The sequence below is a fragment of the Pyxicephalus adspersus genome, chromosome 1 (genome assembly GCF_032062135.1).
Source record: "Pyxicephalus adspersus chromosome 1, UCB_Pads_2.0, whole genome shotgun sequence".
NCBI lineage: Eukaryota > Metazoa > Chordata > Amphibia > Anura > Pyxicephalidae > Pyxicephalus > Pyxicephalus adspersus.
Window position 1 is genome coordinate 37,303,832 of NC_092858.1, and position 12,915 is coordinate 37,316,746.

General features: G+C 37.2%; 1 protein-coding gene across 3 annotated transcripts in view; it reads left to right on the forward strand.

Moving 5' to 3' along the window:
* DIP2B (disco interacting protein 2 homolog B) overlaps nucleotides 1-12,915 on the forward strand; it is a 132,013-nt gene that overhangs the window by 56,305 nt on the left and 62,793 nt on the right. For all 3 annotated transcript variants that reach the window (XR_011920043.1, XM_072406788.1, XM_072406781.1), the window contains exon 2: nucleotides 2,360-2,431. Coding sequence is in view for 2 of the 3 variants with exons in the window: in XM_072406788.1 (XP_072262889.1) it covers nucleotides 2,360-2,431 (72 nt within the window). In the remaining variant the exon portion in view is untranslated. The remainder of the gene's footprint in view (nucleotides 1-2,359; nucleotides 2,432-12,915) is intronic.

Sequence of the window (12,915 nt, forward strand, 5' to 3'; positions counted from 1 at the left end):
TAAACTGTGGCCATTGTTCAAGTGAGTCTACAGAAGTACAGTACCCCCCCATTTATATGCATTTTGGCAGACCCTAGTAATTTTGGGACTGTTTATGGAATTGAATTATTAAAGTAGAAGGCCCAGGTGTCTGCCCTTTATACTCTGCTTGTTTGTTCTCGATCATTCAGTATTGAAAGGCAGTGGCAGTATTTTTTGATGTAGGTCATAAACGGCACACTGTATTTCTCTATGTACCTGAATCTGGAAACAGTGAACCTTTTTACTTAGTCCTCGCTGAAAGGTTTGTGCTATCTTATGTTATTATTATTATTATTATTACACAGTATTTATATAGCGCCGACATATTATGCAGTGCTGTACAAAGTCCATAGTCATGTTGTTAGCTGTCCCTCAAAGAGTCTCACAATCTAATGTTCCTACCATAGTCATATGTTATTAATGTAGTCTGAGGACATTTTTTTTTTTGGACAGAAATTTGATTAACATAACTGCATGTTATTGGGATGTGGGAGGAAACCAGAGTACCTGGAGGAAACCCATACATACACGGGGAGAACCTGCAAACGCCATGCATGTAGTGTCCTGGCTGAGATTTGAACCCGGGACCCAGCGCTTCAAAGGCCAGAGTGCTAACCACTAAGCCTAAGCTTTCAAACCTCCCTGGCTTCTCAGTGCACACCATTTTCTAGCTTTGCTATGTCACATCAGAAATAGGCCACTGTATTGTTTTAGCAATTGATTTTTTTTTTGGGGGGGGGGGGGCTAGAATACTATGAATACTGGATAGCAATTTACCAATAGGCAGAATCTATACCTATGTCAATGTGCAGCGAGCAAAGAATAAAAATTGTTATGAAACAGCTTTATTTTTTTTATTATGGCCATGAGGGAAACCAAGGAAGCAGTGAAAGAGTGCATGTGATTAGGTAACCAGTTACAAGGGTACTGTGGCACTAAATAAAGAGGCCCTAATAGTGTCGTCTCCTTACATCACCAAATTGTAATTGACTCACAGCATTACACATGTGCCTTGTTTCTAGCATTACCCAAGAATTCCCTCCAGTCCACTGCAATGTGTCTGCAGCCTAAACACATTGCTCATCCCTGCAGGAGAGGACTGACCCCATTTATTATAGAGTAAGTGAAAGTTGAGATGGTGAAGTTACTCAGTCTACAGTTTAATGTTATCAAATTCCTCCCACTTATCTGTGTTTTTCTATGATAAAATGCTCCATAAGGAGGAAATACTGTAAACAGCAGTTACTAATAGCTTGCTCATTAAATGCTGAGCATTGTTTAAAGAGCTAAACCAATTCTCGGTTATGATAGGGAGAAGTAAAGATATATTCAGTAGTAAGCGGTATCTATTTGATCCAGTTAGTTTACTGTGTTATCTGTGCTGTATGTAACTTTTTGAGTCATAGCTTTTTATTACATTGTTTAATTTTTAATTTTTTTTTTTTTTGCACTGGCTACTACTGTTTAAACAGAGATCTTTTATTCTAATTAAAAATGTAAGGGGCTAAAATTTGGTATTAGTTATATTTGGTATTAGTTATTATGGATGTAAAAGTACTATGAAATCAACCTCTCCTATTGCACATTCTCGTGGTGTTTGTGGTTGCGAGGGTAGCCTGTGTTACTCATCATTTGGTACAATGTATTTTTACAGCAATATAAGACTAATGGCTAATTTTGGCTTTAGTCAATGATGCATTTTTAACTGTTGTGCTATTTCTGAAAATAGGAAGGAAGCTGCACTACAATGCCGGTCCTTTGATATATTTATGGTGGTATTGCAGTTTTCATCCAATTTGGGTTCCAGTATTTGACATTATAGTCCCCTGGAAGCAGCTATCAAATACACAGTGCACCTTCATTCTGGTTTTAATTTATTTTCATTTGATTTTTTTATGTTGTGCAATGACCCATTCAAAAATAAATTGAAGATGGAATGAGCTTGCGTTTCATAAATATTGCTGCATTTTATGTTGGAATGAAGCCATCTGCATACCCGTTACAATGTGTAAAGCAGAATTGTAAAAGTGACGAGAAGATGTTGTTGTGGTTGCAGATCCCAGAGATCTGTAAATCTGTAGTGACAGATCTTCTCTGTATCATTGGATTGTGACAAATATAGGAGAAAGATAAATATTTAAAAGCCTTTATGTTAGGTGGCAGTAAGAGATGAGAACATAGCAAATGCTAAATAAAGTTTTTTAGAAGTTCATTGTAGCTTACAAATAAATTATATCCCTGCTTTTACACTGTATTTTTATGTATTGAAGTGTTTATATTGATAATATAGATGTGAGGTTTTATTGCAATTTCATTTATCATTTTTTTTCATTCACAGGAGACATTACTCAAAAGGGCTATGAAAAGAAAAGGGCAAAACTTCTAGGTCCTTATATCCCACAGACTCAAGGTAAGAGGCATTTATCATGAAGTCAAACTGTTTTCACCAGGCTGTACATGGCATCTTTGTGTCAGCTTATTGTAGCTGTACTGCCGACATTTTACCTTTATTATTATAAATTTATAACATTTATGGACTTATATCTGTGTATGTGTACAACAACAATGGCAAAAATCTAGTGTTTAAAATATGTATACATAACATATCTATATAGGTACCTTTTTTGTGTTGTTCTAAGTTGCGGATGCCATATTACCTTCCTAAAGGCAAATCTGTGGCCAGGTTATTCAACCATTCACAAATGTTAACAAGTGTCATTTAATCTTTTCTCTGGGCTGAAACGTCTGAAGAATTAAAGTATGTTTTTTTGGCATTTTAATAAGTGATTTATTGAGAATATACAACAAGTTAAAAAAAAATGAACAAATGCTGTACATACAATCAATACATTTTGCACATGTGCAGTTCTGAATACTGTGGTTGCCCCTATCTTAAGATAGAATTGTTTGAAGTCCCAGATGTAGTTGGTATATTCTGGTAAAGTACTTGTTTGTTGGGGAATAGAATAGTAGAATATCAATTCCTGGGGTTTCTTCAGAGAAAGATAAAACCCAGTAGTGCAGGTACTGGTTGGAAAGATTAGCCCCAATGATCAGGTTTTCCAGACCACCAGATTGATGATATCCTTGGGCATCTGCCAGGAAACCTGTATGAGGTGGAGATGAATGTACGAACCGCTGGGTGGCAAGAGTGTTCATTAGCGCTTGAATTTGCTGCCAATGATTTCTCTTATGGATCAGAGGACCTGCTCAGAAAATGATGCTCACTAGCTTGGGCCTTGTCTGTGGGATCCTGTAGTTGGCATTCATTTTTCAGGTTAAGCGTTAGTAGTTAGTGTTCATTTTTCATCAAGAACATCTCGAACAAGTACAGAAACATGAAATCTTTTCAGTAAATACGTTTTTGTCACTTTTTGTGTAATGCAATGGAAGCAAGAACAATCTGATCTTTATTGTCTAAACCACCATCAAAGGTACAGTTTGGTAAAACATGGCAATTCTGATTTAAGGGAAAATTTTTACTTGCTGACTTGATTTCACTTCAACTTTCTAATACCCACCTTCCTAGTATGCCCCGTATCTCACAACTGTCCAGTGTTACCTCTTTTCAACCCAGCTTTTCAGTAAGGGCTATGAACTGCCTAAGAGGGTCATGCAGGGGTGCAAGGCAGCAACGGGAAAACAGGCAAAAGTTTGAGTGAATCTTTAGGTGTCTAGCTTTGTTTTATTTGAAAATTGTTCAGAAAAACAAATAAACAGTAAAATAAACATTAGCCATATGTCTCCCAGCTAGCTCACTTCACAGCCCTCACTACTGTAGACAAATAAAAGTATAAATCAAAGTCCATAAGCAAAAACAGGGAAACTTTAAGTCTTGGTCATGCAGAGCTCCTTCGTCTCCACCTTCCAGCTCCACACTGGATACAGAGCTCACAGTTCATTAAGCCTGTTAGCCACAGCTGTGCTCAGCTTGCACAGGTAGCAAAAACCTGGACGTGGACCAGGTCCCTAGCTCCAGTTCCACCAAACCCAAAGTTGAAAACAAACCTACCTTCTCTAAAGCCTTTTAATACCTGAAGTGCTTGAGAACAGGTGCTATATATACACCATTGCACACCTTTTCTAGTATTGTAAAACCCTGTCGCACCACCCAAAAACTGGGTGGTCTGGTGGTTCATGAAAAGTGCCAGGTGGTGCATTATGGGGTAGGGACAGGGGAGGACATTGAATTTTTCTTATTAGTACTACTTCCAGTCATAAGAGACGCTCAGTGTGTATGTAGAATTGCATTGTAAAAAGTCCTTATTCTAGTTTTTAGATAATAGTACAAAAAACTGGCTTTAGAGCTATTCTAAGCCACAGGGGAGATGGCGTAGTTAGAGCAATCTGTCATGTAAAGTGCTGCACATTTTACAAGTTAAATGTGTAATGGCTTCTTCTTTTTTTTGTAACATCAATTTTATTTTCCTTGATATAAATCCTCTGTCACTGAGATTGGTATGGTTTAGATATTTCTTATATTTTTACAACATTGGCATGTTATATAAACATTCTGCTGCAGCACTGTAAGTTATATGACATATGTCATAAATAGATGATCAGATAAATTTTCCTTTCTTACAGAAATGCAATGCTTTTGACCTTCAGTCATTTGTCTGTTTCTGATAATTTGGTTGTACTGCTTTTTGGTTATGTCTTACTTTTTGTGTGGCATTTTTTCAAGTGTAATTTTCATTATTGAAAATGTAATTAACCCCAAAACAATGCAGTGGAGTAATTCTCAGTAACCATTCTGCTGTCATCATTGTGGATAGATTCTTTTAGAGAACCTTGGAATTCTACACAATGCTCATTGTCGCATGCAATTTAGACTGATCTGTTAACTTGCACATGTAAAATTTTAATTAAACTCCTATTTAGTGTTGAAAGCTGCTAGAAATTTCCATTCCAGCTGAATGAGCAACACCAAAATACCACATTAAATGTAATAAAAATAAATTACTTCAATATTTGACTTTTCTAAGAGCTAAATGTAATCCTTTTCCCACCCTGTTTCCATACTTGGGACTTCGAGAATGAGCATTGCTAGTGATCTGTTGTGTGAATGCTGGTAAAGTTAGTGTTTTTTTTTTTTTTTCAATGCATAAATAAGTCTTTAATTAGACTATAAATATAAATTCTAGGGAACTTATGTGTACAGCCTACATGGTGCTGCACAGCATCTCTTCCACACTTGTTATAGGAGCGCTCTGTATCCATGGCCCTTTTTGGCTTGAGATTTGTGTTTTTCAATTATACAGCTTGCCCATAACTGCTTAACTTGTTGATGTGTGGTCATTCTCGTGTATGTCCTGCCTTTTATTCTGCCTTGTTCTGGATCCTAATCATAATCCTTTATTTTACCTTGGACTTTACAATGATGGTGAATGAGTTTTATAGAGAGCAGCAGGACACGGGCAGGCAGAATCTGGGTTGAGGAGGTCCACTGGCTAGCATGTGGGCAGCACAAAGGTATATTTAGACAGATGGTTCTTTCAAGCCACTGTGGTTCACTGCTTTGTAAGCAGTAATAAACTTGAATATCACTGAAATAAATGATAGCAGTGGTGCAATTGCATTACAGTTTCTATAAAAATAAAAGGGAACTTTCCAAGGGCATTTACAAGAACTTGAGAAGCCATTTAAAGTGTTCTGAAAGACAGCAGATCATCCATGATCCTTTGCATAATGAGACAAGAGAACAGTAACCACATTGCAAAAGCGTATAGAGAGTTATAGCAAACACTCATTAATGCATGTGAATGCCTCCTCCTCATCTTGCCCTTGGCATATAGCACTTGCAACTGAGAGCCAAGGAGTGGTTAACCACACTGCTACTGCCCCTCTGAACTTAGCCTGGGGGTGATTTGGGGTTTGTTTACCTTTGTCTCCTTTCCAGAAATATTACAGTATAGCCAAGAGGGATTGGGTTCAAAGCTGGATAAAGTTGTCAACTGAATGGATGATTAGAAATGAGGATATCTGAGGAAAAGGGCATCACCTACACCAAGAAGATGTATGAATATAATCACCCTTCACCTGGGAATACCTTTTATTTAAAAAAAAACAAAGTGAGTTCAGATACTCTTTAAAATGCAACCAGCGCTGCGTAATATGTTGGCACTGTGTAAATACTGTTTAATAATATTAACTAATCATTAATACATAGCCTTGCACACCTTGAAAGAAAGACATGAAACATGTAAAGGCTCCATGAAACACCTTATTTTTTGTTCAGTGAGTTAACCTGAAAAATTGGGAATATGGGAGCTGCAGTACACAATTGACTTGGAAGGCTGCTTCCTTAATGGCTATCATCTTTTTTTGGCTTCTCTACCTAGGGAATCCCTGTCCCAGAAAACAGACGCAGTGAGCATTTCTGTTTCAATATTCCTATTACATTTGATTTAACAATTACAAAGAGGCTGTTTAATCTGTACAGCAACTTTAAACCAATCACCCAAGAAAGGACCCTGACTCTTATACACAGAAGAAGAGCCAAGACTCAGAAAGGAAGTGCTTTGTGACTACAGTTTTAGCTAGAGTTAAAATAACTGATTGGCATGGCAAACTGTAATTCTGTTTTGGCTTTACATGAAGCTGAACATCATCCAGAACTTGTCCAAAGCAAACAGAGGCTTGTTCAAGCAACACTAAAATGAAAAAGATTTAGAAAAAAAACAAAAACACTGACCTCCTTTTAAAAATGTTATTTGCCTGGTTGCCGTATTCACCTTTGACCTGGAACAGTCAGAAATCCTAATCTACAATTTCAAAATAATAACTCCCTATTTATTGTGCAGCACTGCATAATATGTTAGTGCTATATAAATACTGTTTAATAACAATAACTCAAATTTCTGGAAGCATTGAATGAACATGTGCGCCAGGCAAAGCTTTTTCAGATATACTTTGTACAGTATTGTATTTCTGTATTTTCTTTCAGTTTGCATGTTAAAGGAAATGTTTTTGACAAAATTAAAGCATATCTAAGGCTATGTACACACGTGCAATAATTGTTGTAATCATGAAAGATCCTTTTCAATGACAAACGACTGCACGATGCATGAACGAGTGTTGTACATACAGCACTATTCTGCTCTATGGAGAGGGGAGGGGGGAGAACGACGAAGCAGTACCCTGCTGCGCTTTCTTCACTTCCATTAGGATCGTTTGTCTTCCATCGCCTGTGGATCATCGCTCGTTCGTACGATGGGCAATGTACACATGCAAGATTCTCGTCCGATATCAGCCCTGAGCCAATTATCGGATGAGAACCATTGCACATGTGTACCAAGGCTAAATATACACATTTTACTGTAAATATTTCATTGTTTTAGTCTATGGATTTGGCAGTTATATTAGTTTTCTGTTTAAGTTTTCTTTTCACATGATGAGCCTGGCAGTAACATACTTCCTGTCAAGTGACAGCATTCATTTATCTTACTGGATCTGTAAAGCAGTGTTGTCACCTTAGGACATGAAGTTTTTTTAAAAGTACAGGACTCCCCCCCACCCCCTTCCCAATTCTTCTCTATTACAGTGCTGCCTGAGGCCTTCTTTGGGAGATTCACTTTCTTGGGACAATTGTTGTGGGACAAAAAATGATAGGAAGTCCAGAAATATACAGTTGTCATCAAAATTTCCTGTCTTGTGAAAACTTTTTTTCCTACTTAAAATTGTGAATAAAGTGGAGAGTGGTTAAAGGGGACCACTTATGAAAAATGTACGAACCTGCTTCCTCAAGCTGGGGAGGAAACACGAGATGTTACAAAGAAATCATACTCGCCAAAAAAAAAATTCTTCATTTCTAAAGGTGTTTTCTTGCTTGAAGAAGCAGGGTCATACATTTTACATAAGGTTCCCTTTGACCACTCCCCACTTTATGTACAATTTTAAGGAGAACCAAAAAAGGTTTTCTTAAGACAGGAACTTTAAACAACCAAAAGTGTGTAATTGCATTACACTTTTAAATAATTACATTTATTTTGAGACGTAATATAAAGGAAAAGTAATAACAATCAAGACAAAATTGGATGCAGTCCATCATTTTTTAATTTACCTTTTCACCATTCTCTTAAGTGGATGAGTGACGGGGTGTGTCCTCCACTTACAAACATTGTGCTTAAAGGCGTTTTGTTCTCATCTCAGAAAAATGTGTATGAAGACAGGATAAATGATACCTGTGACACGCTCTTGTCTGACGGACTCCAGTGTTTTGTATTTTCTGTACACATGGACATACAGCAGTCCACACACCAGGGTAATGAGAGAATCAGAGGTCACCCCTGGGCAGAAATCCTGTACAGTACCAGAAGCTGCTTCACCTGCATTCCTAAAGCACATCGGGAATAAAAGCGGAATAAAACCTCACAGTGGAGTGCACTGGATGTTGAGACATTAAAATAACATTTACATTAGGTGTAATATTTCTGCATAAACTGTGATGTGAATTCCATGATTTATACCTTGTTATAATGAGGGTAACCGGACTGCCAGACACTTTTTTGTGATTCTCTTAAAATCCCTAGTGACTAGAATATTTTATGTTCAGATGATTTATTTTCACTACATACACAGTGGGAATTGCCTCTGTTAGATAGGTGGAGATGTCAGTTCCTCTTTAAGATACTTTTTACATTTTGGCTGCAAGTCAAGCTGCTCCTTGCCAATGTATCCAAAAAAGGGGAAGTTCATTTCAGGCATTGCAGAGTGGAGTCACAGCGGGACATTGCTTTAGCTTCTCTCTGTTTTATAACATTTGCCAGAGTTCCCAGTGAATGTATAAAATATAGCTGGTTTAGACTACCTACACATAGCCGCAAGCATGGTTTCTGAGATTTGTGATTCACGCAGTTGTGGATTATGTGCAGGCTAAGAGGAATTATTATGAAGCAGTGCTGGCTGAAATCATGACAAACAATCTTCTGAAATAAGAACACTGGTTTCTTGTCACCTTGGACCTGCCACATGTGCCAGGATTTATTATTTCATACAGCAAATCTAAACACAAAAAAAGAAGTCACTAGGAAGTAAATCTGATTGACAAAACAGACATGCAATTCAGCCGTTGGAGACATTGTAACTCCTGCACATGCACAAGACTACCTCGCCAGTGACCATCCAAGGGCTGAAGGGGATCGCCGCCTTCTCAGAAGTCCACCATGGAGTCAGTGGAGAAAGTGGCGGCTTCCTCTGATGCGATTATGGCAGGTCCTGGACATGTCATTACTGCAGGACGCCTGCACAGTAAATCTGTGCCATATTCAGGATGTATGCTGTGCTTACACCCACCAAGGAGTACAAGATCCTCTTTAAGTTACAATCTAACATTTTATCAGGCCCAGAAATCTCGGTCTCAGTTTACAATTACAAGTTTTAAAGCAAAGATTTGTTTTTCCTAATTTTAAAATGAATATACCGTGTCCTTGAATTTTAGAATTATTGCCCACTGCCTATCACCCCAGACTCTACATGCACAGACTTTGTGGTTGATTTAGAGTCACATCTGAAATACTAATAACTGTGCTATGTGTTAATTACGTGTTTACTATTCATATACACAGTGAAGTGTATGAAAGAAGAAAAGAAAAATCCATACATATCTCAAAATGCAATAAATAGTGAAATTAGCCAGTCAAATTTGGTATTTATATATTTATAGGAATAGTATTACATGAAACCTATTTGGTTACTTTCAGCAACTGAACAGCAAACTTCTGTTGCTTGTACTATATAGTTTTCTAAGGTCAGATTCCCACTGTTAAGGGGCATTACCATGCAATATGTTAATATGTGTTGTGCCATCACATCAGAATGATGATTTAACAGGCACTTTTTATTAATGCTGACATTATAGGATATTGATCCTTTAAACCTGTGCATTTGAGTGTCCCTCAAAATAAATGGCAACACACCGCAGTCAGTGTTTTGCATTACTGTAACTCACTGTAAAACACGCAGATGTGAATCCACCCTTACAGTCTAGTGGTTTTCTGTCACCGTATTATCTCTTTAATTTAAACGTTTGAAAAGCTGTGTAATATGCTTGTATTTTATTGTGTATATGTTTCTTGTCTCCATCATGTATATGTGGTAGATATAATGTCACACATACACATTATAACAATTATATAACAATCTCCTCACCACACTGATGCTTCCCTGCAGCGCTGCTGATTACTTCTAGGCCTGATTTCTGTCAGTCCTGCTCTTCCCCACACTGTGATTGGGTGCTATTGATTGTGGTCAGAGCTTTTGTTTCATGCGGAATTTAAGATAGAAACATTATTCACACTGGACCTAGAAAAACACTAATTCATTAGGAACTCCATATCTATTTATATCATGACCGACAGATACCAAATCCAGTGAGACTTCATCTTACAAAGGTTAAGTGAGGTTTAGTAACCCTTAAAAGCCAAAAAAAACACATTTATTATTCTGACTTTATTTATTGCTAATTGCGAGCATTGTTCAATAACAAATGACCTTGAACCGTCTATATTATCCAGTTTTTACTATTTATGATTTTATTTTAACAGACAGAACGTGGTTGCTTAAGGGTTAATTTATCAAAGAAAGAATTTCTTGATGTTGATTGCAGATTTTTTTTAGGTATTTGCAGTTTGGGGAGTTTAAGTTGGTATTTGACATTGCAGCCCCAGTGAATAAAAAAAAAAGGTGTAGACAGTTCCTGAATCTTTTGTCACTTTTGACAGAAGCTGCAAAATATAAATCGTGTCATTGTGTCAATAAGTCACAACAATCCTGTTAAAGATTTTTATATAGATAAATGACCACTTATCTTGTGCACAGTGAGTATTATATTTTAATATTAAGTACTGATTGAGTCTGATGAGTATATGTGATTATGATGTTTTAATCAACATTTGTTTCTGGAAGGAAAAGTGCCGCAGATAGGTGGGGTATGTTATGTGCACAACTCGTTATGCTCTTCCTACCAGAGGCAATATCTATGTAAATAGGATCTAGCCCTTCCTCCAATACAATGAGTGCACTGTGGGTTAAGAATCTTAATAAATTCTAGGAAACCCGAATAACTGGAAACAATAAAATTGTTATCCTGCCACCTAGTGTCTGCAGCACATTTGTGCATTAACATGATACCAAAGTGCTGAAAATAAAGGAAAGTCTTTGTGTGAGCAATAATATGCACCACACCCCATCTTCCATGCTTTGTTCACTCCTGTCATTGTTTTAAACAACTATTTTTTCCCATATGGACTCTAAAAATACAATGTCCAATTTTTACCGTATTGTTTAGAGTTTATGAGCAATAACTCAGCGGGAGGCCTTTTTAGTGTGTTTACTAGCTTGATTTTTTTTAAAAACTTATTTAACATAGATAAATGACAGAGCTTTAAAGAGGAACTAAAGTTCTACTTTTGAGAATTCATGATCAGGCACGTCATTAATGCATAAAGGGATCAGAGATGTCCCTTCTGCAATATTCTCTCCTACTTGCTGTTTGGGGTTTCTGGAAAAAAAAAAAGTGGTGCGCATGTGCAGTGTTTGCATGGAATTATCTACTGTGCACCTGCACTGGAGTTGTGTTATCCCAGCTATCAAGATCACAAGAAGGAAGCAAAGAAAGAAGATGGTGGAGCCCTGCGAGGAAATGGGGACAGGTGAGTAACATGGGGTTTAGTTCCGCTTTAAACTTTTGAAATAGGGGACTAAAAGCCCAACTGATCTTCCTGGTGTAAGCTGTTTAACCTTGATATTTAAGGTTCAACATTTTCTAATTCGATATTCCATTAACCAGACTCTCATCTCCACAATTCTGCAGCTAGACTTATTTCTCCTTTTCACTTCCCTCTACTCTTAATGTTTCACCCTTGCGGATCTCATCTTTGGTCTTCCTATTCCCTCAGAATTCAATTTAAGGAACTTTGCTTTTAAAATGGTTACAGTGCTCCTGTCTTACATTTCCATCCTTTATACATAAATACAGTGTTCCCTCTGCTCCTCCAGTGATCTTCTAATGACTTTTTCATCCTAGCTCCAAGATTTCTCTAAAGCTGTCCCCACTTTTTACCATTCCCTTTTTCACTCCAATGGACACCCCTAGCTTTAACACATCTTGTCAAGCCCTCAAAACTTACCTCTTCAAACTTGTCTACCCATCTTCAGTTCTGTTTTTTTTTTAACCAGCACAAACTATTCACATCATATGGTGCCATTTCTTTTACCTATTGCAGTGTTCCCCCAAGCCCCCTTTTAGCTGGGCGCACCACCTAGCAATTTTTAGTAACCACCCGGCTGTTTTGGGATGGTTACTGAAAAGTTGGGTCACAATACAGGGTCACTGAACAGTTGGGGCATAATACAAGAATGATGGAAAAATGGATACATACTAAGTATACTAAAATACATACTAAGGAGGTGGCATTAGAAAGTTGCACCAAAGTATAGGGGGGAAGTAGAAAGCTGACACAATTACTGGGTTTACTGGAATCCTATGACAACAACTGTGAACAATAAATTTGTCTTTTGGTCACCCGCCTACAGCTTTATATAGTTACAACTTATAAACTGGGGGTTAGTGTAGTTACAGAATGTTAGTTAATATTTATATACTAAAACCATATTCTTTCCACAGAGCAATAAACTTTTGTTACAGCCACGGATTATATATACTCATAATAACCACCCTGTATAGAGTTTGTATTTGGGTAAATCATTCATTTTATATAAACTAATCTGTAGTCAGTGGGTTGGAGTCTCTTTAAATAAAATAGCTGTACTATGATATCTGTAGACCAGTTCTGTTCCATATAAAGTCAGTTGTCCATGGTTAATACATAGATTTTGATAATCTCATGTTTAGAGTATTAAAGGTTTATGGCCTTGCCAACTGCAGCAGGTTGT